The sequence below is a fragment of the Gopherus flavomarginatus genome, chromosome 8 (genome assembly GCF_025201925.1).
Source record: "Gopherus flavomarginatus isolate rGopFla2 chromosome 8, rGopFla2.mat.asm, whole genome shotgun sequence".
In the NCBI taxonomy this organism is placed as follows: Eukaryota; Metazoa; Chordata; order Testudines; family Testudinidae; genus Gopherus; species Gopherus flavomarginatus.
Window position 1 is genome coordinate 64,728,469 of NC_066624.1, and position 26,275 is coordinate 64,754,743.

Sequence of the window (26,275 nt, forward strand, 5' to 3'; positions counted from 1 at the left end):
TGAATTCTAGATTTAAAAACTTTTTATAATACTATTTCAAATATATCAACTGTAAAGACAGCTCATCAACCTCAAGAACTTAAAGAGCTAGTAAAAATAAGTGTCTAGAGGTGTTAAACATTTTTCAGTTTTCAAAAGTTCAGTTTGAAATAAACTAAGTCCAAATACTGACCCCATGTCTCCTCTACAGTACAAAAGCCTCAAGATCTCTGTGGTCTGGCCAGGCTCTATGGAAGCAGAGGAGAAATGGAACCCTCAGGGGACCTCCCACCCTCAGCAATCTCAGTGAATCCTAGGTGATCAGTGAGCCCTTCCTCCTCTGGAAGTTGAGTGCACGACTCTACTCCCACTGCCTCTTCCCATGACAACCCACCTTTGAGGGCAGGACCACCTCAACCTGCAGAACTGGCTGGCAACTTCAAAACAGAGATGTCAGACGGGGATGATGGGCTTCATCGAGACTGAGGACGTCTGGAGGAACAAGGCACAACCCTGAAAGACTCCTCCCTGCTCCCATTTTAGGGGATCCTTTTGTTCCCTATTCCTGGTTTACCCTATACCCCATGGCTGCTTGACAGGAGCTGCTATGCCCTCAAGGCTATAGTGGTGTCTGCTTAGCTTTTGCATGGGAAGAAAAGGGCAGGACCCCCAGTAATCACACAGGCTCCCTGCCCCTTTTAATAGCTACATGTATCCATTGCTGTGGAACAACTCTATGGCCACTTGCACACCAATATGATCATCATCTACATCGGGCAGGTTGGTGTACAACCCCTCTATGGGAGAGTAAAGAGACTAGTACTGCACTGCCTTTACAAATGTGTAAGAGTCAGGTTTTGGCCCACAGAGTTAAATTTCTAAATAGTGTCAGCAACCATGACAGCATGTGTCACCACAAACTACATAATTCCTACCAATAAAGTTCAGCTCCCTACACACTAGAACAGGAGTAGGCAACCTATGGCAAACATGCCGCAGGTGGAATGCGAGCTGATTTTCAGTGGCACTCACACTGCCTAGGTCCTGGCCACCGGTCCAACGGGCTCTACATTGTAATTTAATTTTAAATGAAGCTTCTTACACATTTTAAAAACCTTATTTACTTTACATACAACAACAGTTTAGTTATATATTATAGACTTATAGAAAGAGACCTTCTAAAAACATTAAAATGTCTGACTGGCACATGAAACCTTAAATTAGAGTGAATAAATGAAGACTCGGCACACCACTCCTGAAAGATTGCCAACCCCTGCACTAGAATAAAATACATATCCCCAGTTTCTGCTCTGGAGCTTCCACATTGGTGTGATGTCTGCTCTGTGCTTCTGTAGCCATCTCATTGGTTTAAAGAGACAAAGGTGGGCAACATCAAATTTGACCTGCAAAACACTGCCTAATTTTCTTGATTGATTTGCAGCCTAAATGATAATGGTCTTCCTGCCAGAATGAAAATTTCAGTGTTCTGTTTCATACTTAAACCAACTTGGCATACAAGAACAATCCTACACACCTCTGTGCATCTGACAATGTTAGAGACATTTCATTTTCAAGCTTTTGAGGAGTCATTTAAAAACAGTGATTTTTTTTTAAAAGGTATTATGTAAAATATTTTTAGCACTTAATTTATAATTATCCCTTTCCAGAAAAACCATGAACATTACTTTTAGTCACAACATATCTGCTGCTTTATGATGCTTCAGCTGCTACCACTGACAACTTCCTATTAAAAATGCTATTAAAATACCTTTTTTGCTGTAGAAAAACACTTACATTGGCACACAGAAGTGGCTGAGGCGACGATTTAAAGCCGCAGCTATGCCAGTGTCGAAGCTGAAGAAAAGATATTAAAAGACGGGAGGAGAAATGAATGAAATTGAAGTCAAGAATTGCTTTGATTTAACTTGTTTTTGTAACCTGATAAATATCTCACTTATCTAGTTCCCATGTGCCAGATTTTCAAAGAGAATCATCTAATTTGTTGTGTTTAAATACCACCACGAATACACAAATGAGTTATCTGTGTGCACTCATGGCTGGTTAGCTGCACAACTAGACATGCATACAAAAAATATTCAGTTTCAACATGCACTTAAAGTGTTTCCTTGAACAAATCAGGTATGCTTAATATATGCATATGTATCTTGGAAAATCTGACTATGTATTAATAGCCCACATTTAAGAACTCTACTGTCAGACTTATTCAACAATAAACAGAAAGTTGTTTTAAATCTAGACATGTGAAGACTTGATTATACACTATATAACTCATTTTTAATTTCAGATCTCTCAAAAACTGAGTCAATAATGAGGGGTAATTGCTTTTCTTACTCTTTGAGTATAATGGTGGAGTTCTAGGACCTATCTAAACGATACTGTGCCTGTCCTCCAAAGATTCAAGGTATTTCAGTTTTAAATCTTCCTTGGATGTAGCATTTGGGGAACAGAAACAACAGCTCTTGATTACTTTTCATTCATTACTTACAGATCATCATAAAAAGTTGATTTTCAACAAAATAGCATGGCCTATTACTGATGATGTTCAAAAGAACCATGTAACAAACAATTTATGATGACAAACATCAAAAAGACTCAAAAATATCCTTGGATGCAACAGACTCTTGTGCAGAAGTTCAGCACAAGGCCTACAAACTAGCTACAGCCCACTTATATCCTTAGAATAAGGCTTAAGAGGGATTTCGCTAGTTTATAAGCCTTGTGCTATACTGCTGCCTGGGGTGAATTTTATTTATTCTGCATAGCTGATCAAGGCGTTATTTAAACAGTAATAGCAATTACATTCAAATGAAATTTCCAGTGCTAATTTTCCAAATTTTGGTACCATACATTCATGCATCAGAAATAATACGCCTTTTAAAAATAAAAAGCTCAGTTTGACAATTAAAGTAGTAATAAAGCTTCTTCACTTATGCCATCTTCCCTGAAAACAGATTAACTGTGACAGAGAGAACCTTAACCCCGAATGCCCTTTCAAATTAAGTTTCAACATGCATTTTACAATGCTTTGTGCATTATTGTAGCTTGGTTTTCAATAACTTGATTTTGTTTATTTTATAGGCAGATGGTGTCCAAGATTTGTATGTAAAGAACAGGCCTCCCACCTGCCCCAAGAACCAGCATTCTCCTTCACGTCCATCCAAAATCTCTCCAGAGTCATCATTCTGTCAGTCACTGCCACTCAATTTTTATTCTAGCTCAAAACTCAGTGAAAATAGTAAAAGATATGCCACAAACAAACATTGAGTAAGGATTTTCTATCTAAGGAAAATGTCTGCTGTTGTCAGTGAAATTTTGAGGCGGCAAAGAGAGAAAAAAAATTGATAATCAAAGAAGCCTCCTGCGACCTGAGCTGACCTTCTGCCCAGGAAGAGAGAGGCAGTGGGGAACCCTTCACAGGAACACTGGTTCTTAAGGGGAGTGTGGTGTCAGTTATCTTCACAAATGCTAGACCACCTGCTTAGAAAGTAAACAAAAGAAAAAAAATACATTGAAGCACAAATAACCCTTCAAAATACATGTTGAAGCTTACCTAAAACCAGTATTCATAGTGATGTGTTTTCCCCAGAGAAATCAATGAGAAAGATTCTCTCCAGCACACAATCTGTTTAAGGGAAGATAGTAGCTTTCATTAAACAAGCTCAGAACTATCCACCGCCACAGGCATATTGAAACTTTCAGGGGTGTTTGATATCTTGCCTATCTGTACAAGACAGAAAAACAGGTTTTCTTTAACCCTTGCAAGTATGTTAGACTCTGACATATCAACCGCCTGGTATTATATCTGAAGGCACAGTAGTAGAGCATTTGTCTTGGTCGCTAGATCTTGTACCCATGGAACAAAGCAGCTAAAAAGAAAAACGGTATTTTCAAGTTTCCCATGAAAGATTCTATTTATCTAGAAAAACAAAGAACAAGTTCTTGACCAATTTAAGAAACAGCTTCAGAAGACCTCAAAGCATCAAAAATTTGGATCTCTCTCTATATTATTTGATCCTCTTACCTATTCTAAAACAGTAGTGTTTTCTTGTTATGATTCTGGGATTTATTTTCTGCCAGCTATTTCATTTAGCATTACTCATTTGTATTTTCAATCGTTCACATTCATGCATTCAGTGTGCCCTACATGCTCATGGTTTCTATAATTTCATGTGAAAATTTTCAAGATTTTTACATTTCTGCTGTAAAACGTGAAGTTTTCAAAATATTCATGGTAAACTAAATGTCCCAATTTTTTCAGTTCAGTGAAAATAGCAAACTGGCTATAGAAGACTTTTTTTTTACTTTTTTCTTTATTAGTGCATGGGGTTTGGTTTGGTTAATTAAATATTTATGATACAGAAAAGTTTGCAAGTGTTACAAAACAGGGCAAGATGTTCATTTTGTCAAGGAGAGCAAGGCAGAATTCATCCTTTTCACAGTAGAGCTGGATACTCAAGGGCAAGAGATCCAGTTTTCATATACCTGATTTGGTTGTGTAGTGCTGCTGAGGTACTACTTACATTTATATGCAAGCTTGTGTTTTATACAATCAATCCTGTGCTAACACTTCTACAATAATGTGCTAACAATTGTTGTGTTTTTTACAATGAATGCTGTGTTGCATTTCCAAACTATGTCTTCTTACTCAGTTTTATATTGGAATTATTTCTTGTTAAAAAACACATATTTGAGACATCTATTTAATATTTTAAAGGTTCTAGTTTTCATCTTATAAGTGACCTTGGAGTAACTGACTAAACTGGATAATGCTTGATTTCATCAAACTAACGTAAGATTAGCAGGATTTAAGGTAATATTGGAATAAGATTCCACATAAAAGATAAATGTGCAGAAATAATAGGAACTGGAGTGTCTTTCTTTCACAATGTTAACTACCAACTTTACATGAAATTGTATATTTCGCTCTAGTGTTCTCTGTATTGTAACAGTTTTCCTCTAGATATCTGATACTTTTGCTAAAAAAAGCCTCTTTTAAGAGCTGAGATTTGAATTATATCATTAATGTCACTTTAGTTTCAGTTCTCAGTTTAATTAAATAAAAAATTGCAATTTCATAAGTACATACATATGCACACTCACTGCATATGAACTAATGAGGAAAAGTACAATTTTAATACAAGAACACTTTACACTGGTCTATAATCTCTCCAAATGCAAAGTATCATGGGTACAAAATGGCTGCCTTGAGTCAACAGAGGCAGTCTGAGCTAAGGTTGATTCAATAAATTCCCAAAGCAGAGCAACAAGAAAAACTGAAATCCTCAGATATAGTCATGCTGACAATGAAGTTTTATGTTTCATTCAATTTTTGTTTTTATTGTTTGGTTAATACACTCTATTCCCAATAAACCCAAAGTTCTTATTATTTGCATACTTTGCTTTATCCAAGAGCTGTATCTACCTATAATTCCAGAAACACTATCAGCAAATGGGGGTGGGAAGGAGAGAGATTCAGTCTTTATTGTCCTACTGTTCCAGCCATAAAAGTCAATATTATCTTATACAGTTTCTAAATGGCAGAAACACAAGAACCCTCACAGAGAATATTTATTCTCTTTCCTTACTTTGCAGCAATGTGAGAAGATCTGACATATGTATTCTTGTGTATATCGAGACCTACTAAGCAGTGCCATGAGGTGGGGGATAACTGTAGCATCCTAGAAAAAAGTCAGAAAAGAAAACAATATTAAAACTAGAGATTTCAGCACCATTAGTCAGTGATTTGTAACTAACAAGCTGCATCCTAAACTTTTCAATAGTTAGTACTCAAGCCTAAAACAGGGGAACTGCTGAGACGCACAAGGAAAAGGACTAGACCATAAAAGTACTATGAGTGTGATTTTCAAGGAAAATGACAGCTTGGTGCCCAATTCCCATCAAAATTCAATGTTCCTAACTCCCAGCTATGTGTCACTGAAAATCTCTGCATTAAGTAACCTACTTAGAAGTCTTGGGATAAAGGAAAAGAGGAATTCCGCTTACAACAAACTGTCCCTGACAGCAATAACTCAATAAAAAGCTCTGTGTTTTTTTGAGACAAAAATCCCCTAGTGGCATTCTTCTCCTGGAACGGTAATTTACTTACCTTCTAATTGGTTATCTCTTAATTTTGAGAGGGTGGGAATGGAGGGAATGTAGGAAGTGAGGTGCCAGTATAGACAATTGATTTTTTCGTCCTCCCACCAGCAGTTGGAGACAAGACATCAAAAGAATTTAGTGATACTGGTCTTGCATCTGAACAATCCAATTCAAGAGTTTCCTTCAGTACTGACATAGCACATGCACACACACTTATAGTGGGACAAACTAAAGAGAGTAATCAGAAGAGAAATCAGAGAGAGACGGGAGATCAGCTCGCTACCTGCTCCTCATTGTTTGGTTCTGTTTAGAATCCAATCCTGTTTCTTAAGATCACTATAGTAAGTGAGAAATACCTACATATTGTTATAAATCAATGAAAGCTTTAAGATATCTAACAGATATATTTTAGCAGAAGCCAGTTACAAGTGGGGATGCCACTAGAAGCAGTGGAAGATTAGCAGTTTTTATGAACTCCGGGAGCCAGCCTCAATTGAATCATCTCTGAGACAAAGGGTTTGGTTGCTTAAGCAGAGGAGACTAAATATCAGAAATCCCCTTTAATAGGTTGCGCCTATGTTGACTATGACAGGTAAACTGAGCCCTTCACCTGGGGAGAGCTGGAGTCAGTAAGAACTATTGCAATGATCAGGTTTTTTAGGATGTTATTTTCCAGCTACCTTATCTGTTATGTTATGGCAATAGAGAAAGTAACAGTAAGTGGATACAGGTTTATGCTGCCAGGGACTCAGTTTCACTTGTACATTAGCAAACAAAAATTCAATTAAAAAAGAAAAAAATTAAAACATCTACAACTTTAAAAAACTAAGTAAACTTAACAAAGCTCTCCTATTATCTCTATTTCCACAGAATATTTTAATGAGAAAAACATTTAATGAACGAACACTCTGATGGTATAAAACACTCAGTTTTAGGTTGTTAGGCACTGTTAAATATCTAATCCTATCTCCTCTTAACAGAAAACAGGAGACACACATACAAAATTTTGGGGATCAGGGGAAAGAACAGCAAAAAAAAGTAAATACAGCTTTTGTCTCTGCTGCTTGCTGGAAAGTGTCAGCACTTAGTACAGGACCTTATTAAGCACTCCAGAACCTACCGGACTCAGGCTATTGCTTTCAGCTTACCTCTCTGGTCACAGCAGTATTGCAAGATTAGTTTTGGCTGGCTGGCTAAGTCAGACTCTCATTAGATAAAAGGAAAAATAAAAAATACAAGGGAAGAAATGAGAGAGTGAGGAAAACATGAGGGAAGGAGCTGTGACAGATTATTAAATAGCATCTCCACAGTCGAACACTAAGATGTGATAATTTTATCAATGCTATGGGCATGCCTACGATGCAAAAAACTTCCTGCAGCAGCAAGTCTCATTGTCCACTCAACTGACTGAGGCTCATGCTGCTGGGCTAAAAATAGCAGTGTAGATGCTCCTGCTCAGACTTGATCCCAGGATTTGAGACCCATCCCCCTCGCCAGATCAGCATGAGACCAAGTCAATTGATACAGGCTCTGTGACTCGCTGCTGCGGGAGTTTTGTTTTGTTTCTTGTTGCTTATTTGTACCTTATAGGTACGTCTATATTGCAATTGCCCATGCCACCTGACTCAGGCTTGTGGGGTTAGGGCTAAGGGGCTGTTTAAATGCGGTGTGGATATTTAGGCTTAGGCTGGAGCCCAGGCTCTGGGTCCGCGCAAGAAGGGAGGGTCCCAGAGCTCAGACTCCAGACAGAGCATTTACACAGCAATTAAGCAGCCCCTTAGACTCAGCCCTGCGAGCCTGAGTCAGCTTTGAGAAAAAGTATTTAAGGCCACGTCCAGACTAGGAATTAAAATCGATTTTAGATACGCAACTTCAGCTACGGGAATAACGTAGCTGAAGTCGAATTTCTAAAATCGAGGTACTCACCCGTCTGGACGGCGCGGCATCGATGTCCGCGGCTCTCCGTGTCGATTCCGGAACTCCGTTCGGATTGATGGAGTTCCGGAATCGATGTAAGCGTGCTCGGGGATCGATACATCGCGTCCAGACTAGACGCGATATATCGATCCCCGAGCAATCGATTTTAACCCGCCGATGCCGCGGGTTAGTCTGGACGTGCGCTAAGCAAAGTCTGTTTGGTCACTGGTTACCACTACCACTGCTCCCAGAGGGAACAAAGCTACCAGCATGGAAGGTAAGTCAGGCCTGCTGAGGTACTCGCAATACATCACAGGAGACTGCAACCCACAGCCTTGCCTGAGTGTGGGAGAATCCTGTAATTCTACCCGAAAAAAAGGCAATGGCTAGAGGCCTGAGAGGGGTGCACTCAAAGAGACCAGGAGGGGTCTGAGTTGCAGTTCACCCTTTAACTCTGACAAGTAACAGCAGGAACTTTAGTTTCCCATCTCAGAAATTGCTCAGGACACAACTGTGGAGATGTATCAGAGGGTAGCCGTGTTAGTCTGGATCTGTAAAAGCAGCAAAGAATCCTGTGGCACCTTATAGACTAACAGACGTTTTGGAGCATGAGCTTTCGTGGGTGAATACCCACTTCCTCAGATGCATGTAATGGAAATATCCAGGGGCAGGTATACATATGTGTGCTAGCAAGCAAGCTAGAGATAATGAGGTCAGTTCTGTGGAGATGGTACTATTGCCTGTTTCTCCACCCAACATTTTGTTTAGTCAGAATATCTTTCAGCACCAAGAAAAGAAGGCCCAACTGTATGACCATAAATCCCTGAGTCCCAGTAGGTTTGCAACAGTGTTGAAAGTCTCAGCCAAGAGTGAGATGCAGTACAGTTCTCCCTACCAGACATTAGCTTGCTGCCATGCATAAGCAAACTGACAAGTGCTGCCCAAAAAAGCAACATCCAAAAGCGGTAGCAACCAAAACAAGTGCCAGATGGTCCATACCTGCGTGTTTGCTCTCAAGAACACGTTTGCCTGTGGCTACAATTCTGCAAATTCACCAGGCTTGAAAGCCCAAGTGACTCTTCTTTTAGTTCAAAAAACTCAATTTACATCATTCCTTAGCCGTCATTGTGTTTTCTTTCAACAGCTTTGCATTACATGTATATAGGTTAAAATCATATCCTGCCACCTTTCACTCACCTTTGGCAATTTAAGATTTCAAGCCATATTAAGGCTCAGTACAACAGAACAACATATTAATTGACTTTTCTGGTACCCTATGAAACCACCATCAACTGAGGTTCTTGCAGTTGTGTCAGGAAAAAGGTAATAGACTTCTGTAAAACATTTATGTTAGTAACTCATGACATTTTGGCTAAAAAACTAGAAAGATATAAAACTAATATGGCACACATTAAATGGGTTAAGAACTGTCTACTTGAGAGCTCTCAAAATGCAAATGGCTGTGTTTCTAGTAGGGTTCCACAGGGATTGGTTCTTGGCCCTATGCTTTTTAACATTTTATCAATGACCTGGAAGAAAATAAAATCACTGATAAAAGTTTGTACATAACACAAACATTGGAGTGGTAAATAATGAAAAGGACAGATCACTTGTACAGAACGATCTTGGATCGCTCGGTAAGCTGGGTGCAAGCAAATAGTATATGTTTTAATATAGTGTGACAAAGTTCCTCCTCTACATTGGTGGGTCCTGCGCTTATTGGCAGATTTGCTCACCTCAGTGATCTTCCCCACAGTCTGGGTCAACTTCTCCTGTGTCTGATCAGGAGTTGGGAGGTTTGGGGGGAACCTGGGCCAGCCCTCTACTCTGGGTTCCAGCCCAGGGCCCTGTGGATTGCAGCTGTCTATAGTGCCTCTTTTAACAGCTGTGTGACAGCTACACCTCCCTGAGCTACTTCCCCATGGCCTCCTCCAAACACCTTCTTTATCCTCACCACAGGACCTTCCTCCTGGTGTCTGATAATGCTTGTACTCCTTAGTCCTCCACCAGCACACCCTCTCACTCTCAGCTCCTTGCACCTCTTGCTCCCAGCTCCTCACACGCATTTCCTCTCCTCTGACTCCCCTCGCCTGACTGGAGTGAGCTCCTTTTTAAACCCAGGTGCCCTGATTAGCCTGCCTTGATTGGCTGCAGGTGTTCTAATCAGCCTGTCTCCCTTAATTGGTTCTAGCAAGTTCCTGATTACTCTAGTGCAGCCCCTGCTCTGGTCACTCAGGGAACAGAAAACTACTCATCCAGTGACCAGTATATTTGCCCTTTACCACACTCCTGTACCCCACTGGTTTGGATCTGTCACAATAGCTAAATGTAAATGTATACATTTAGCAACAAAGAATGTAGGCTGTATTTACAGGATAGGAGCTCTATCCTTAGAAGCAATGACTGGAAAAGGTTTGGGGGTTGTGATGGATAATCATCTGAACATGAGCTCCTCTAAGATGCTGTGGCCAAAAGGGCTAATGCAATCCTTGTTTGCATAAATAGGAATCTTGAGCTGGAATAGAGAAGTTATTTTACCCTCTCCATTGGGCACTGGTGCAACAGCTGCTGGAATACTGTGTCCAGTTCTGGTGCCCACAATTCAAGAAGGCTGTTGATAAATTGGAGAGGACTCAAGAGAATGATGACAGGATTAGAAAACATGACTTACAGTGATAGACTGAAGGAGCTCAATCTATTTAGCTTATCAAAGAGAAGGTTAAGGAGTGACTTGAGTACAATCTACACATCCCTATATGGGGAACAAATATTTAATAATGGGCTCTTCTATCAAATCAGAGATAGGATTAATATGATCCAATACCTGGAACTTGAAGCTACAAAAATTCAGACTGGAAATAAGGCATGCATTTTTAACAGCAAGAGTAATTAATTACTGGAAGAATTTAACAAGGATTGTGGTGGATTCTCCATCACTGGCAAGCTTTAGATCAAGACTGGATGTTTTTCTAAAAGATCTGGTCTAGAAACTACTTTGGGAAGTTCTATGCCCTGTGTTATTCAGGAGGTCAGACTAGATGATCACACTGGTCCCTTATGGCCTTGGAATCTATGAAGCTATAAGAAGGAGCAACAGGAGATTCATCATGGGTTGGATGTTCTTCACACAGAGCTCCAAAGTGAAGACAAGAAGAAATTAACCCAACCCCCTGACATCCCATGTAGGAATGCAACTGGCTCATTTGAAAAAGTGACAGAAGTGAAAAACAAATTAAGTTAAAAGCCTAACTAAAAAAGGCTGATGTTTCTGCAGGAAACAGGAAGTAAACTGGGTTGCTCAGCCAAAACCAGCCCTTATATCTCCAATTTCTTTTGATGTTCTCACTCCATCAGCTGAAAGTAGGATGTCAATACCCAGTATCTTGATAAACCTACAGCAGGAAAAAATATCAATAAATGTAGACAGCTACCTTGGCAGGGTTCTCAAAGGGAAAAACAAATCCTCATCTAATAAAGTCCTAAGTGCTGAAATGAGTTGTCGGAACATGTATGCAGAGTTGTTGTAGCCATGTTTATCCTATGATATTATGGAAACAAGGTTGGGTGAGGTAATATCTTTTATTGGACCAACTTCTGCTGGAGTGACAGACAAGTTTTCGAGTTTACACAGAGCTTTCTTCAGGTCTGCGAAACTTAGGTCTGGTCTACACTGCAGGGTAAAGTGGACGTAAGCTGCCTTAAGTCAAGCTAGCTGTGGAAGTGTCTTCACTTAATTTTGGCTCCCGATAATATAAGTGCCTCTCTACATTGACTTAACACCACCTCCTCAAGTAGCACAGAGTCACTGTCGATGTAATTAGTTCGATGCAGTGTCTGTAAACACTGCACTGCTTACATTGACTATTACTGGCTTTCAGGAGGTGTCCCACAATGCCCCTCACTGACAATACAATCAACACAAGTGCTCTTGGCAAAGATGTGCACTGCCAACATAAAGAGTCAAGCATGCACACACACAAGCAATTTAGTAACTTTAGTGGCTGTATGATGATGTAAGTTAGACCGACATAATTCTGTAGGGTAGATATGGCCTTACTCAGAGCGTCACAGCTAAATACAAGATTAAACAGATTGTTTAGCGTAAGTAGTTAACACATATTCCAAGGGACCATTCAAGGTGAAAGAAATCTTTCCTGAATCCTCTCTTTTGACGTTCAAACAATCCCCAACCTTTCCAATCTCATCATCAGAAGCAAACTCTCCACAGACCAGACATTACCTCCTAGTGGCACCAGACCCCGTCAGACAACAGACGCAAAGCCTGCAGACAGTTCTACTACTGCAAAGCTCAATACCCCTCATAAAACACCTTGCAAGATCCCTGGGCCCTACACATGCATATCACAACATATGGTGTACCTCATCCAGTGCACCGAATGCCTCAAAAGCAACTATGTGGGTGAAACCAGACAATCTCTGCACTCTCGAATGAACTTACACAGGAAAATGATAAAAGACAAAAATACCATCTCACCTGTGAGTGAACACTTCTCACAAAACGATCAATATCTGACCTATCATTCCTCATCCTCAAAAGAAACCTGCACAACACTTTCAAAAGTTGAGCCTGGGAGCTTAAATTCAAAGCTGTTCAGTCCGTGATTTTTAGTATCTAGCAAAGAGACACTGGATATATGGTTTATTACAACCATCTATAATCCACTAACAATCCCCCTCAGCTGCTTCCCCCCTACTCTTCCTTTCCTCCTTATGACTGGAGGGATGTTAATGGGCCACTTCACCTTGAGTGGTCTTGAGAATGTGTGTTAACTATTTATACTAAACAATCTGTTCCATCTTGTATTTAGCTGTGACACTGAGGGTCTGTACACACTACCACTTGGGTTGGGATAATTTATGTCGCTCAGGGATGTGAATAAGCTTCTCCTGACAACATAGTTACCGCCTGTCACGGAGATGGTTTTATTATGCTGACAGGAAAATTCTCCCCTGTCCGCATAGGGCATCTTCACCAGATGCACTACAGTGGTGCAGCTGAATCGGTGCAAAGGTGCCACTATAGAGCTTCTAGTGTAAACTAGGGTAAGTTTCCCACACCTGAAGAAGAGTTGTGTGTAAGCTTGAAAGCTTGTCTCTCTCACCAACTGAAGTTGGTCTAATAAAAGATATTACCTCACCCACCTTGTGAGAACATCTAATTCAGCAGTTCTCAACCTGCGGCCCAATCAACACACAGCTGCAGCCCACGTGACATCCTCAGGGTCATACAGGTAATATATATATTGTGTGGATGAGTCTCACATAACACAATGGTAAATAGGCTGAGTATCACTGATCAATTTATAGGATTCAGTGATAGGATACTAATATAGCCCTGCCAAAAACAGACCATACTAAAAACTTTTCCTATGAAATTCAGCATCAAAAATCAAATTGGCTAATTTCTTTTAAAATAATACAATTTCCTATTAAATGAAATTTTAAAAAAAATCAAACAATATACATATTGTTCCACTATGTCAGTAATATACAGGTTCTTGCAGCTATATGCCACATTACAATAGAGTGTGTTTATTCAAAATCAAGGCAACTTAAATCAGATTTTAATCCATCTAAATCTCCAAGCAGCAAACCTTGATTTCAATCACTGATTTTAATCTTGTTTTGTATACGGGTATGTGCTTTTTAGTTATTCTCCCAACAAAACGCTGATTCTCATTGGTTGGTAACCATTAAAGCATGTTGATTTGCAACTAAATACAGCCATTACATTAAGTCTGCTACTTCTTCTTGCTAGCCAGGAGAATACACTGTTATCTATAAACATATTAAAGCAATTACATAGTTTAATTTACATTTTAATAGTTCTAGAAAATGATGAATGATGTATTTCCTATTTACGAGATGATTAATGTTTAACTCATATTGGTGTCAAGCTGTATTTGGATGGAAATTGGAATTCAATTAAAAATGCACAAAAAGAACATTTTAAAAAATGGTTAAATAAGAGTATCTTAAATGTGCTGGATACACAAGAAAAGAAATAATTTTATCAAAACATGTTTTTATATTTAAAACTGATTTAATTAAACAAAAGGAGATATCTGTAGTCTGGGAATTGAACTGATTGCTTCTGTTCATCATATGTGTGCAGTATTGTTGTAGCTGTGTTGGTCCCAGGATAAGAACCTAAGAACATAAGAATGGCCCCTACTGGGTCAGATCAAGGGTTCATCTAGCCCAGTATCCTGTCTTCCGACAGTGGTCAATGCCAGATGCTTCAGAAGAATGAACAGAACAGGTAATCATCAAGTGATCCATCCCCTGTCCTCCAGTCCCAGCTTCTGGCAGAGACTAGGGACACCATTCCTGCACATCCTGGCTAATAGCCATTGATGGACCTATCCTCCATGAATTTATCTAGTTCTTTTTTTAACCCTATTATGGTCTTGGCCTTTACAACATCTCCTAGCAAGGAGTTCCACATTGAATGTGCATTGTGTGAAAAAATACTTTCTTTTATTTTTTTTAAACCTCCTGCCTATTAATTTCATTTGGGGACCCCTAGTCCTTGTGTTATGAGCAGCAGTAAACAACACTTCCTTATCTGCTTTCTCTATACCAGTCATGATTTTATAGACCTCAATCATATCTCCCCTTAGCTGTCTCTTTTCAAAGCTGAAAAGTCCCAGTCTTATTAATCTCTCCTCATATGGAAGCCGTTCCATACCTCTAATAATATTTGTTGCCCTTTTCTGAACCTTTTCCAATTCCACTGTATCTTTTTTGAGATGAGGCGACCACATCTGCACACAGTATTCAACATGTGGACGTATCATGGATTTATATAGAGGCAATATGATATTTCTGTCCTATTATCTACCCCTTTCTTAATTATTCCCAGCATTCTGTTTGCTTTTTTGACTGCCGCTGCATGCTGAGTGGATGTTTTCAGAGAACTATCCACAATGACTCCACAATCTCTTTCTTGAGTGGTAACAGCTAATTTAGACCCCATCATTTTATATGTATAGTTGGAATTATGCTTTCCAATGTTCATTACTTTACATTTATCAACATTAAACTTCATCTGCCATTTTGTTGCCCAGTCACCCGGTTTTGAGAGATCCTTCTGTAGCTCTTCGTAGTCTGCCTGGGTTTTTAGTATCTTTAGTAATTTTGTATCATCTGCAAATTTTGCCACCTCACTGTTTACCCCTTTTTCCAGATCATTTATGAACATGTTGAATAGGACTGGTCGTGGGACACCACTACTTACCTCTCTCCATTCTGTAAACGGACCATTTATACCTACCCTTTGTTTCCTATCTTTCAAGCAGTTACCAGTCCATGAGAGCACTTCTCTCTTATGCCGGGGCACCTTACTTTGCATAAGATTCTTTGGTGAGGGACCTTGTCAAAGGCTTTTTGAAAATCTAAGTACACTATATCCACTGGATCCCCTTGGTCCTTATGCTTGTTGACACCCTCAAAGAATTCTAGTAGATTCATGAGACATGATTTCCCTTTACTAAAACCAGATTGACTCTTTCTCAACAAATTATGTTCATCTATATGTCTGAGAATATTTTTCTTTTTATAGTTTCAGTATAGTATAGTTTCAGCTTGCCTGGTACCGAAGTCAGGCTTACAGGCCTGTAATTGCTGGGATCACCTCTGGAGCCCTTTTTAAAAATTGGCGTCACATTAGCTATCCTCCAGTCATCTGGTACAGAAGTTGATCTAAATGATGGGTTACAGACTACAGTTAGTAGTTCTGCAATTTCACATTTGAGTTCCTTCAGAACTCTTGGGTGAATACCATTTGGTCCTGGTGACTTATTGCTGTTTAATTTATCCATTTGTTCCAAAACCTCCTCTAATGATACCTCAATCTGGGACAGTTCCTCAGATCTGTCACCTAAAAAGAATGGCTCAGATTTGGGAATCTCCCTCACATCCTCAGCTGTGAAGACCAATGCAAAGAATTAATTTAGTTTCTCCGCAATGGAGAAACTAAATGATATTAGAGAGAAAAGGTAGGTGAGGAAATATCTTTTATTAGACTAGCTTCTGTTGCTGAGAGAGACAAGCTTTCGAGCTTACAGTTGTCTCTCTCACCAACAGAAGTGGGTCCAATAAAAGATATCTCATCCACCGTGTCTCTCTGTTCATCATGTCCTTCAAGATTTTGTAACTAGTAGCTCTTATCCTCTCTCACACCTACTTTTTATTTACAATGTGGAAGAGGAAAACACACTTTTCTCCTTTTTCAACATCCAATTAGAATGAATTGATCATTGAACTAAATTGAACTAGTTGAATAAACTAATATGGAGAAAACACTCTCTGCCCCAGCAGAAGAGATTACTTCTGTCAAAAGCTAATTTAGCACTCGTTGGAATGATATCTTCAGAGAAGCAGAATTAAAGGCAAGTAATTTTCTCTCCTCCAAAGATATCTATTCTGAAAGAACTTAGTCATGAAGAGGAAGAGGAAGACAATTGAAATACAGAAGAACCTCAGAGTTATGAACATCTTGGGAATGGAGGCTGTTCATAACTCTGAAAAGTTTGTAACTCTGAACAAAATGTTATGGTTGTTCTTTCAAAAGTTTACAACTGAACATTGACTTAATACAGCTTTGAAACTTTACTATGCAGAAGAAAAATTATGTTTTCCCCTTTCCCTTTTTTTTAGTAGTAAACGTTTAACACAGTACTGTATTTGCCTTTTTTTTTTTTCTCCACTGCTGCCTGATTGCATATTTCCGGTTCCAAATAAGGTGTGTGGTTGACTGGTCTGTTCATAACTCTCGTGTTCGTAACTCTCAGGTTCTACTGTATGTTCAAAAAGAAAACAAGCTGCAACAAGCAGACATATGAAAAAAAAAACTGATCCAGTGGGCAGAGTGCTAGACTGGGACCCAGGAAACTCAGGGGGTCTGATTTTTCAGTTACAGTGCAATGTAAAGGCTCCTCAGCATAACTGAGAATAAAGCCTATGAGTTGAAGACTCACTTCTACTGATTAGTGTTAATAATTCTGTGCCCTTCACAACAATTACTACTGAGTAAGGTATCATATTCCATTGGAAGTTTACACAACAGGGAAGAGAATCCAGTTTCTATCTAATATGACCAACTCAAATATCAATACTTAGCACACTACACTGCAGAATCTGCCAAATCTAAATACTTGGTTATGCTGTTTGTAAAATGTGACTGTTCATGCATACATAACCCACTATTTAATTGAGATATGCATTCTCCTGTGGTTGCTGGAAGAGGATAATGGACTTCTAATAGGTGGCAGCTATTAGTTAATCATTTAGCTCAAATGCTAGAGCAGGGGAAGGCAACCTATGGCACACATGCCACCTTCGGCACGCGAGCTGATTTTCAGTGGCACTCTCACTGCCCTGGTCCTGGCCACCAGTCCGGGGCCTCTGCATTTTAATTTAATTTTAAATGAAGCCTCTTAAACATTTTTAAAAATCTTATTTATTTTACATACAACGATAGTTTAGTTATATATTATAGACTTATAGAAAGAGACCTTCTAAAAATGTTAAAATGTATTACTGGCACACGAAACCTTAAATTAGAGTGAATAAATGAAGACTCGGCACACCACTTCTGAAAGGTTGCCGACCTCTGTGCTAGAGGCAGGTCCGGATTAACCACAATGTGCACACAATGCACTTGCACAGGGTCCCCATCTCAGGGGACCCTCCAACCACCAGGAAAAAACCCAAACCTGAGTGGTACTGAAACCCTGTGCACCAGGTTGCAATGCCACTCACTGAAGTATGGTCTAGCTACACACTCCCCATCACAATGGATGGGCAGCTGAGCCAAACCTGGGTGATTGGTGCTGTGATGTGGTGGTTGGGCCCCACCCCACTATCATAAATACCAAACCATCAGAAGGCTTTCTGCACCACCACTCCCCACTGAAAGTTCAGTGTCCACCCAGTTGAGAACCTCTCTGGCGGGGGAGGGGGCAGATTTTAGGCACACTGAAGTTTTGCCTAGAGCAACAATTGTCCTGTATACCACATGCTCTGTCTAGTTTAAGGAAGGTCTAGGGGCTTCCCAATTCCCATACTGCACAAGGCCCCAAAATCCTTTAATCTGCACCTAGCTAAAAGACTGTGATGCGATGCTGGAAGTCTAGGGTTGAAAGCCTAATGATGATCGTAGGGGGAGACAGTACAGTTGAACATAAAATAACTTGTTTTTTCTCTTTTTAAGGATGCCAGAAATATTTTTTTAAATGTTACTGTTAAAGAATGCTACTAAGATTGCGAAGTGAAGCATCTGAAGTTAGGAAATACCAGAGTCAAGGTTGCTCCTTTGTGCAGATGCACGACAGTCTAGTTACACGATTTTTTTTCCATAAGACACCTGCCTTCATTCAGTGCACAGGATGCAGGGCCGTTTCTGGCTTTTTTGCCACCTCAAGCCAAAAAAAAAAAAAAAAAAAAAATTGGGGGGTGTAGGGGGGCGCGTGGAGCAGCGAAGCAAAAAAACCCAAAAAACAAGAAAACCACACACCTGCGGGGCAGCTGGAGCAGCAAAGCACACACACACACACACACACACACACACACACAAAAAAACAACCTGTGGGACGGGCAAAGCAGGGGGAAAAAAAAATGGGGCGGCCAGAGCCAAGGGGACTCCCTGTGCTGCAGACGTGCAGTGGAGTGCTGACCCGGTCTAGCGGGGGAAGGGGGACGGCCAGGGCTTCAGCAGCCACAAGTAGGTTGTCTTCTAGCACAATCTCTGTGCTCCACCCTGGTCCCAACCCTGATTACGAGGCATAAAGGATGTTAGCTGATATAGCTAGTGCCTATTTTGCTTCAGTCTTCACTACAAAGGTTAATGGAAACCAGATGCTTAAACACAATTAATATTAACAAGGGGGAGGAATGCAAGACAAAAATAGGGAAAAAACATAGGTTAAAGAATATTTAAGTAAATTAGATGAATTTAAGCCAGCAAGACCTGACAAGGTTCACCCTATGGTACTAAAAGGGCTACCTGAAAGCAACCTCAGAACCATTAGCTATTATCTTTGAAAACTTCTGCAGGATGGGTGAGTGTAGCGGTGCCTGCTCCTGGCCCCTATACAGAACGCAGTCAGAGACCAACTGAAGTGCAGCACCCGCATCCTTTTATTGTTTGTGTCCGTTCCCATCACCTATTATTTACAAGTGTTTACAGAGACCAACACTCTGGGAGACTACTAACTTCCCAGCCAGCAGGGATCTAGAGCCCACACTCCTCCCTTTCCTGTCTCCCCCTGCTTCCTGTCTCTTAGCCAGCTTTATAGGGCAGGCTGGCTACCGAGGCCTGCAGATGGATCCACTCTGGTAATTAGGATGTGGCCCCTCAGCCAGCTCAACTAATACCATTCTTCTTCTGGAGCAGGGCTAATAGGGGCCTGGCTTGTTTCTCCTAGCCAGCACCCTGTTACACCCCTCCCCCCTCAAGAGGCATAAATAATTCTACATTTGAAGATTGCACTATACTACTTGTATAAGGTGAACTGAAAAATACTCTTTTCTTTATCTTTTTTACAGTGCAAATATTTGTAATCAAAAATATAAAGTAAGCACTGTACACTTTGCATTCTATGTTGCAACTGAAATCAATATATTTGAAAATACAGAAAACATCCAAAAATATTTAAATAAATAGTATTCTATTATTGCTTAACAGTGAAATTAAAACTGTGATTCATCACTTTTTTATATCTCATGATTAATTGCAATTGTTAATTTAATCGTTTAACAGCCTTAGTTTTTTAATCAAAATATCCTGCTGTACCAACACTGTACAGAAAACCCATCATACTGAAGGAACAAGAAATCTATCCGGTGATGATTTTCTACAATGTTTGGAATGTGCCTGCAATAAAAATTAAAACGTGCTATATGAACTGAGAAAATATGTAAGGCCTGGTCTATACTAGAGGGGGAGATCGATCTAACTTACGAAACTTCAGCTACGTGAATAATGTAGCTGAAGTCAACATACTTAGATCTGATGTTAAACCAAACTGCACTTCCATATGAATGCATCTCAATGCTTCTAGCAAGATTAGAGCAGCAATACTTGTTTGGATGTATAGGAGGCGGTCTCAGTGCATCTGAAAATTCAATTAAGGGCCATGCCTTTCATCATCCCTTTATTCCCAGCTCAAACCTGAAGACTATAAGCACTCTTGCAGAAGCTCAGCCCACAATGACAATGCAATGGATCTCCAAGTGTCTAAACAACACATTTTAGCCACCCATCCTACAATGTTAGTAGTGCAAGCATTTAAAAATTTTGGACTTAATGCTTTTTAGCCCAAGTCTGGCTCCTGATTGCTTAGATGCAGAGTGCTGCATGTATGCTGCGAGCTTACAGTGTGGGTCAACACTGAAAAGTGTTTGTAAAAATGTAACTGTAGGGGGTCCATGTTCATTTTCTCCCAAATGCCATATTGAATTCACTAAGTGTACAAACAGGAGGGTTTTTTCCTTTAACGGAAAGCCTTTTTAAGTTAGCCTGGTACATGAGACTCAAAATAGATTATTGCTGGTGATGATGCCTGAGCCAGAAAAAAAGATTATGCCAGACAAATTCTGCCCTTTCTAACAAGCTAAGGAAGAGACAATGTAGATTAACTATACGAAGAAAAGATCTTGACAGTGAGGATCTTCCAAGCTAAATGATGGAAGCTACCTGAAATATTTAAAACTGAATAAAGCACTAAAAATGTAAGGTTAGAAGAAAATGCTGTATTGCCTGCATGATTTATTAGACCTTAGTAAGTCTTTTCCAGTTGTAACTATTATGATTCTGTGATACCATGGTTTTTTTCCCCCTCTTAAATGATCCTTGAATTAAACCAAACCATCTGTATTCTCACATCTTCTATATACACAATAGGCCACAAAGCTAGAATTTTCAGTTCATTGGTGTACAAGTGGCATCAGTAGTCAGAATGTCCCGTTGCCAAAAAATTAATGTTCACAGGATCAGGTTATCTAGACTCCTGATGCCTATGAGTGAAATATTAATAGTGTTAGTAGCACCATACCCAAATACTATCACAAACAGATGCCATCAGCACACACACATAATACAGGCTGCATTGCATGAACAGAAGTTATATACAAGAGCAAAGATACATTGCTTAAAACTTACTGTATACAATAGTTCCTCTGGAGTTACTGGGCTGGTAAAAATGGTACGAAGACATCGTAGGCAAGCTTCAATAAACTTCAGTTCTGGTGATAGCAATCCTGTGAATATACATATAGTTTCATTCTTTTTGCTTATTTAAAACACAAGTGTTGTAGAAATAGTTACCAAAGTATATTGCATTAAATGAAAGCCAAGATACCTTGCAATAAGGCTGGGATAATATGGCAGTCTAGTAGAGATTTGACATTGTTTTCTGTACCCATCGCAAGGCTTCCTAGCACTACTGCACATTCAGTTCTCAGTTCCGTGCTGGAGGTTTCTTGCTGAAGTAAATACAGCAACCTGTAAATGGAATTACAGAATAATTCCAGTTATACAACTACCCTTTACCCAAAAAGCCTAGTTATCCAAATCCCAGTGTGCACCCCATGTAGCCCTATGTTAATCAATCACCTGCTAATAAATTCTCAGTCAATCTACTATCGCCTGCTGGCACTAATCAGTAGCTTAGTATTTGTATAGCAGCTCAGAAAAACGCAGAATTATGTACACAGTGGTTTTAATACAATTTGGGTGTTTTAATAAACTTAAAGTGCAAAATATTAAGCAAATATCAACATTACTCCCTTCATTCCCCATATTTCTATCTTAGTGAGACTGCAGCTCAAAACAGTACTTCTGTTTATCCAAATGCCTAGTTATCTAATCTTCTAGATGTCCCTAGGCCATCTGAATAAATAAGAAAGTGTACTGAATTTACAGAGGAATATTCAGCCTGAAGAAAACCATAGCATCACAGCTTCAAATTCAAGTGCAGCCTATCACGTAAAAAGAACACTGTTCCTACTGGAGGGAATGACAGAATCGAAACGAGGATAAAACAAACATCCTACAACAGTCATTCAGGTATTTTTACAATAAATATTACTGTATCTGTTGGAGTAGACTTCCCATTATTACAGAAAGATACTGTATTCTGAATCTTCTAGAAAGATAACAGCACAATAATGACTGACATCCTAGAAAACGTCCTACTAGATACTGGTACAATCCAAAATTTGAGAGAGAGACTTGTGATAATTTTATTTAGTTTAAATCAGTGTCCTAATGCCCCATCTTTACATGAACACACACAATCACTGACAAATAGGCAATCTTGTCCATGCCTGTAAATAGATTCCCTGTTAAGAGACAATCTATCAATTTGTAATGGAATATTGGGTAAGCCACACCCTTTAGCAATCATGAAAGCAGGTCAACAGTGAGAAGTTTGGGGCCCAACTGCTCCTCTTATAGAAACATAGGAACTGAGCCAAAAACCCAGTGGAGTCCTCCAGAGAACATGCATGCGGGCATGTATACACGCTCACACCCTGTTAAAAAGTGAGGACAAAATTGCCTTAGTCTCATTCATAGACAATCCATCTGAAACAGACTGCTGGGAATTAGCAAGTCCAAAACCTAGAAAAAAGGCAAGAGAGCTAGGGAACCTATATATGAAGGGAGGACAGAAGACTACATAAGTTTAGCATCAAAGGCATCAATGTTTTAAAAACAGTCCTTAAAAACAAAACAAACGTTCCATTGCAGACTCTCTCAAAAAATGCTTTATTTCTCTTCTCATACAATGGAAATAGATTTTGTACAAAGCTCTTAAACTGAAAGGTGATAAGATTTACCATTCTCCTTAAGTGACTTAACTGCTACCCACATTCACCAGGTGAAAGTTATCTTACAGGGACCAAGGCCTTTGTTCTTACTATTGTATAATATTAACAAGGCAGTAGTTTTCCTGAATGGCTTTCGAGACTGAAGTAGGTCTTCCACGAGTTCTTCACAGAGACTCCAGTTCCATAGGCACATCTTGTCACAAGCCAGGCAGTAAGTCTGAACTTGCCAGGGCTTTGGGAACCAACTGGACCCTTCTTCAAGAAATCTTTCAGGAGTAACTGCGGGGGAAGACAGGTGACTTCTTCAGATTGGAGAAATATCCTGTAAATACAGACTATAAGGGACATGCTGACCTTGTCTTTTCCCATTTTACTGGCCACCTGAGTTGAAAGAGGAAAGAGAAGTGCATACCTGAAGATCCAATCAGGTGAGAAGACTTCTATTTTCCTTAAGTTTTTCTCCTAATGTTTGGACCATAAAATATGCTACTTCTAGTTGCATTTTGGTGCAAAAAGCACTTCTGCAGAGTTCCATTCAGTGCTGTTAAAATGCTTCCCAGTATCCAATGTGTGAAAACTCAGCTTGAATGTTGAGTTTCCCCTGAATACAGTACACAAACTATAATGTTTTGATTCTCTAGAAGATGGTGGATTGAAGAGTTTCCATTCTCAGGTACAAGGTGTATATGCTACCATGATGATATATAAAAAGGCTGTTCCAGCAGAATGATGTTCCTTTGCATGCCATAGGTGATTGCTTTCCTTAATAGCAAAAAAAAAAATCCATGCACGCCCCCCTAGCTGGTCAGGTGTCTGCTGTGATCCAGATAGATTGGGATCTTGAGTAGAGGTTTCCCCTAGGCCAGGTTTCTAGAATCATTCCACCATTTTAGAGACAAATTTGCAGTGGTGGGAGTGATCTAATTGAGCAGAGATACTAGGAGGAGAACCCAGGGATCTAATTGAGCAGAGATACTAGGAAGAGAACTATAAAAGAAAAGATCTGAGAGGAAAGGCCACTGGATTGCATCTCAGCATGATACCATCAAGCCTCAGAAAAGAAGGGCTTGCTAGATGAAGTATTGGGTCTAAACCAAGGCTTTGTTTCTCTGTAGTCCACGAGCAGGATAACTTTGTCGAGATGGATTGTTGTGATGGAGATAAGCAGCTCTTTTCCCAGATGATCATACATTTATGCTGATAGACCAGAGAGAGAGACCTGGACTCCCTTTTATCAGCACTGCAATCAAATTAAGAGACCCACTGCCTGGAGAAATATGTGGATACTCTCTCCTCAGCAGAAGGAAAATCAGCACCTGCTAATATTTTGGAGACATCTCATGGGATTGAAGGAGGAGGTTCACTTACTGAATTTAAGTCTCCCCCACTACAAACCTCAAGTGTCTAGAGTAGGAAGAATGGACTAGGACACGGAGAAATGGTTCTCTGAGGTCTGTGGAACATACAAACACTAGAAGCTCAGAGTTACAGACACATTGGGAATGGAATTTGTCTGTAACTCTCAAATATTCCTAACTCTGAACAAAGTGCAATTTGGGCTCCAGATCCAGCAACTGACTCTCCAGGCCAGGTTTCAGTGGTAGCTGAGCTCCCTACTCGGTACTGGTATGAGTTTGCAAGCTTGTCCCCCTCCTTGCGGGCTGTGTGTGTGTATAAATAGCATGTCCTCCTTATGGGGGGGAGGTGTTAAAAACAGCATATGCCCCTCCCAGCCAGGGGAGGGGTGAAGAAAATGGTGCAGACCCCAATGCTCCTCCTGCTCTGTTGGCTCCAGCTGCCTTGGGCCAGCAGCCGAAGCATCTTGCTGTAAGTGGCTGCCCCGTGTACAGGGGTGGGGACAGGCAGCCCAAATGTGCCGATCTCTAAGACGCAATACAGGCACACTACAATATTTGTCTTTTTTTTTTTTTTTTTTTTTTTTTGGAGGGGAGGGGCAGGGGTCTCTGCTGCTGCCTGATTGATTATTTCCAGTTTCACCTGGTGTCTGCTTGACTGGTTAGTCCATAACTCTGATGTTTGTATCTTTGAGATTCTACTGTAGTCCTTTTCCTAGATCTCTTGGATTAAGATGGTGTGCTCTATTCAGTAACATGTGCATCATGAATCAGATTTAAATTGTTGTGAGGAGTCTAAAAAGGACAATGCTTTTCCTCTCCTTCTATACAACAAAGACCCTTCCTTCGAGGATTCTAACTTTTAGCTTAATCTCTTTTTCCTGGTGTGGGGACCTGAGGCAGGAAGAGGGGAAAAAATGTGAGGAATGATATCTACAGGCAGGGGTGAAAGTAACTTAAAGGACTTTCCGGTACTCTGGAGTCCTGCGGAGGGGGAGGGGCCTCAACTGGAAGAGGCATGGCCTGTATTTGGAAGAGGTGGGGCCTTTAAATCCCAGGGCTTTTAAATCAGGATTTAAAGGGCTCGGGGATTCAGCTGAAGCTAGGGGCTAGGCCCTTTAAATCACCCCCAGAGCTACCAGCTGCAGAGGCGGCTGGGAGCCCTGGGGGTTGGGCAGGGGTGAAAGTAATTTACATTTCTTACCATATGGTCCAGTCGCAAGCAACTCACCTCTCCTGCGTACTTCATGGATCCCTCCCATTGCATGACATAGACAGAGAAAATAAAGCTACTATTACTACTACAAGTACTGTCTGTAATAAAACTTTACTATTGGAATAAGCCTGAAAAAGTGAAAACTCACTGTCACATTTTTCTCCGTGTCTTCCCTCCTCCTCCAGCCAGGCTGCAGACACTAAGCTCCGTGCTTTCTCCCTGCCTGGCACTGAGCAGCAGCTGCAGGGGCTTCCCTCTAGCTTGCAGCAGGGAGACTGGCTGAGGGAGGGAGAAGCCTGCCTCCTGCATAAGAACAGTTTAAACTCAACTGTTCCCTGCTCAGTTCAGTACCATTTCAAAGAGGATCTGAAAGCAGTTTGGACATCATAACTATGATCCTCTGCTGGGGAGGGAGTGGGATAGATTTGAACTTGGAAATGGTTCCTGATTTTGATTGTGTTTTTTGTGTATAGGAGATCCCCTCATCCCAGGGCCTGCCATAGTCACATATACATTCCCCCCCACCCCCCCCACCCAACAACAACAACTGGGAGTGAAATTAACAAGGATGCCGGAAACAGCTTCTAACCCTGGGGGCTGAACTGCGCAGGGAACAGCTGAGTTTAAACTGTTCTTATGCAGGCAGCAGCAGCAGGCATCTCAGCCAGTGTCCCTACTGCAAGCTAGAGCCTAGAGGAGAACCCCTGCTGGGGGAGGAATGCAGAGCCTTGTCTGCAGCCTAGCTGGAGGAGGGAGAGGGAGGAGACGAGAAACCAATGTGACCGCGAGTTTTCCCCTTCCACCTGCTTTTATTAGCTCCGGATTTAAGCTG

At 40.4% G+C, this 26,275-nt stretch overlaps 2 protein-coding genes across 6 annotated transcripts in view; one reads left to right on the forward strand and one right to left on the reverse strand.

Annotated features, from left to right (window-relative positions):
* PPP2R3A (protein phosphatase 2 regulatory subunit B''alpha) overlaps nt 1-26,275 on the forward strand; it is a 767,863-nt gene that overhangs the window by 460,801 nt on the left and 280,787 nt on the right. The gene's annotated exons all lie outside the window — the stretch shown is intronic.
* ARMC8 (armadillo repeat containing 8) overlaps nt 1-26,275 on the reverse strand; it is a 191,165-nt gene that overhangs the window by 98,760 nt on the left and 66,130 nt on the right. For all 5 annotated transcript variants that reach the window (XM_050965445.1, XM_050965443.1, XM_050965441.1 and 2 more), the window contains 4 exons: nt 21,402-21,544; nt 21,203-21,300; nt 5,586-5,678; nt 1,774-1,833 (listed from right to left, as the gene is read on the reverse strand). In XM_050965445.1, the coding sequence (XP_050821402.1) occupies nt 1,774-1,833; nt 5,586-5,678; nt 21,203-21,300; nt 21,402-21,544 (394 nt within the window). The remainder of the gene's footprint in view (nt 1-1,773; nt 1,834-5,585; nt 5,679-21,202; nt 21,301-21,401; nt 21,545-26,275) is intronic.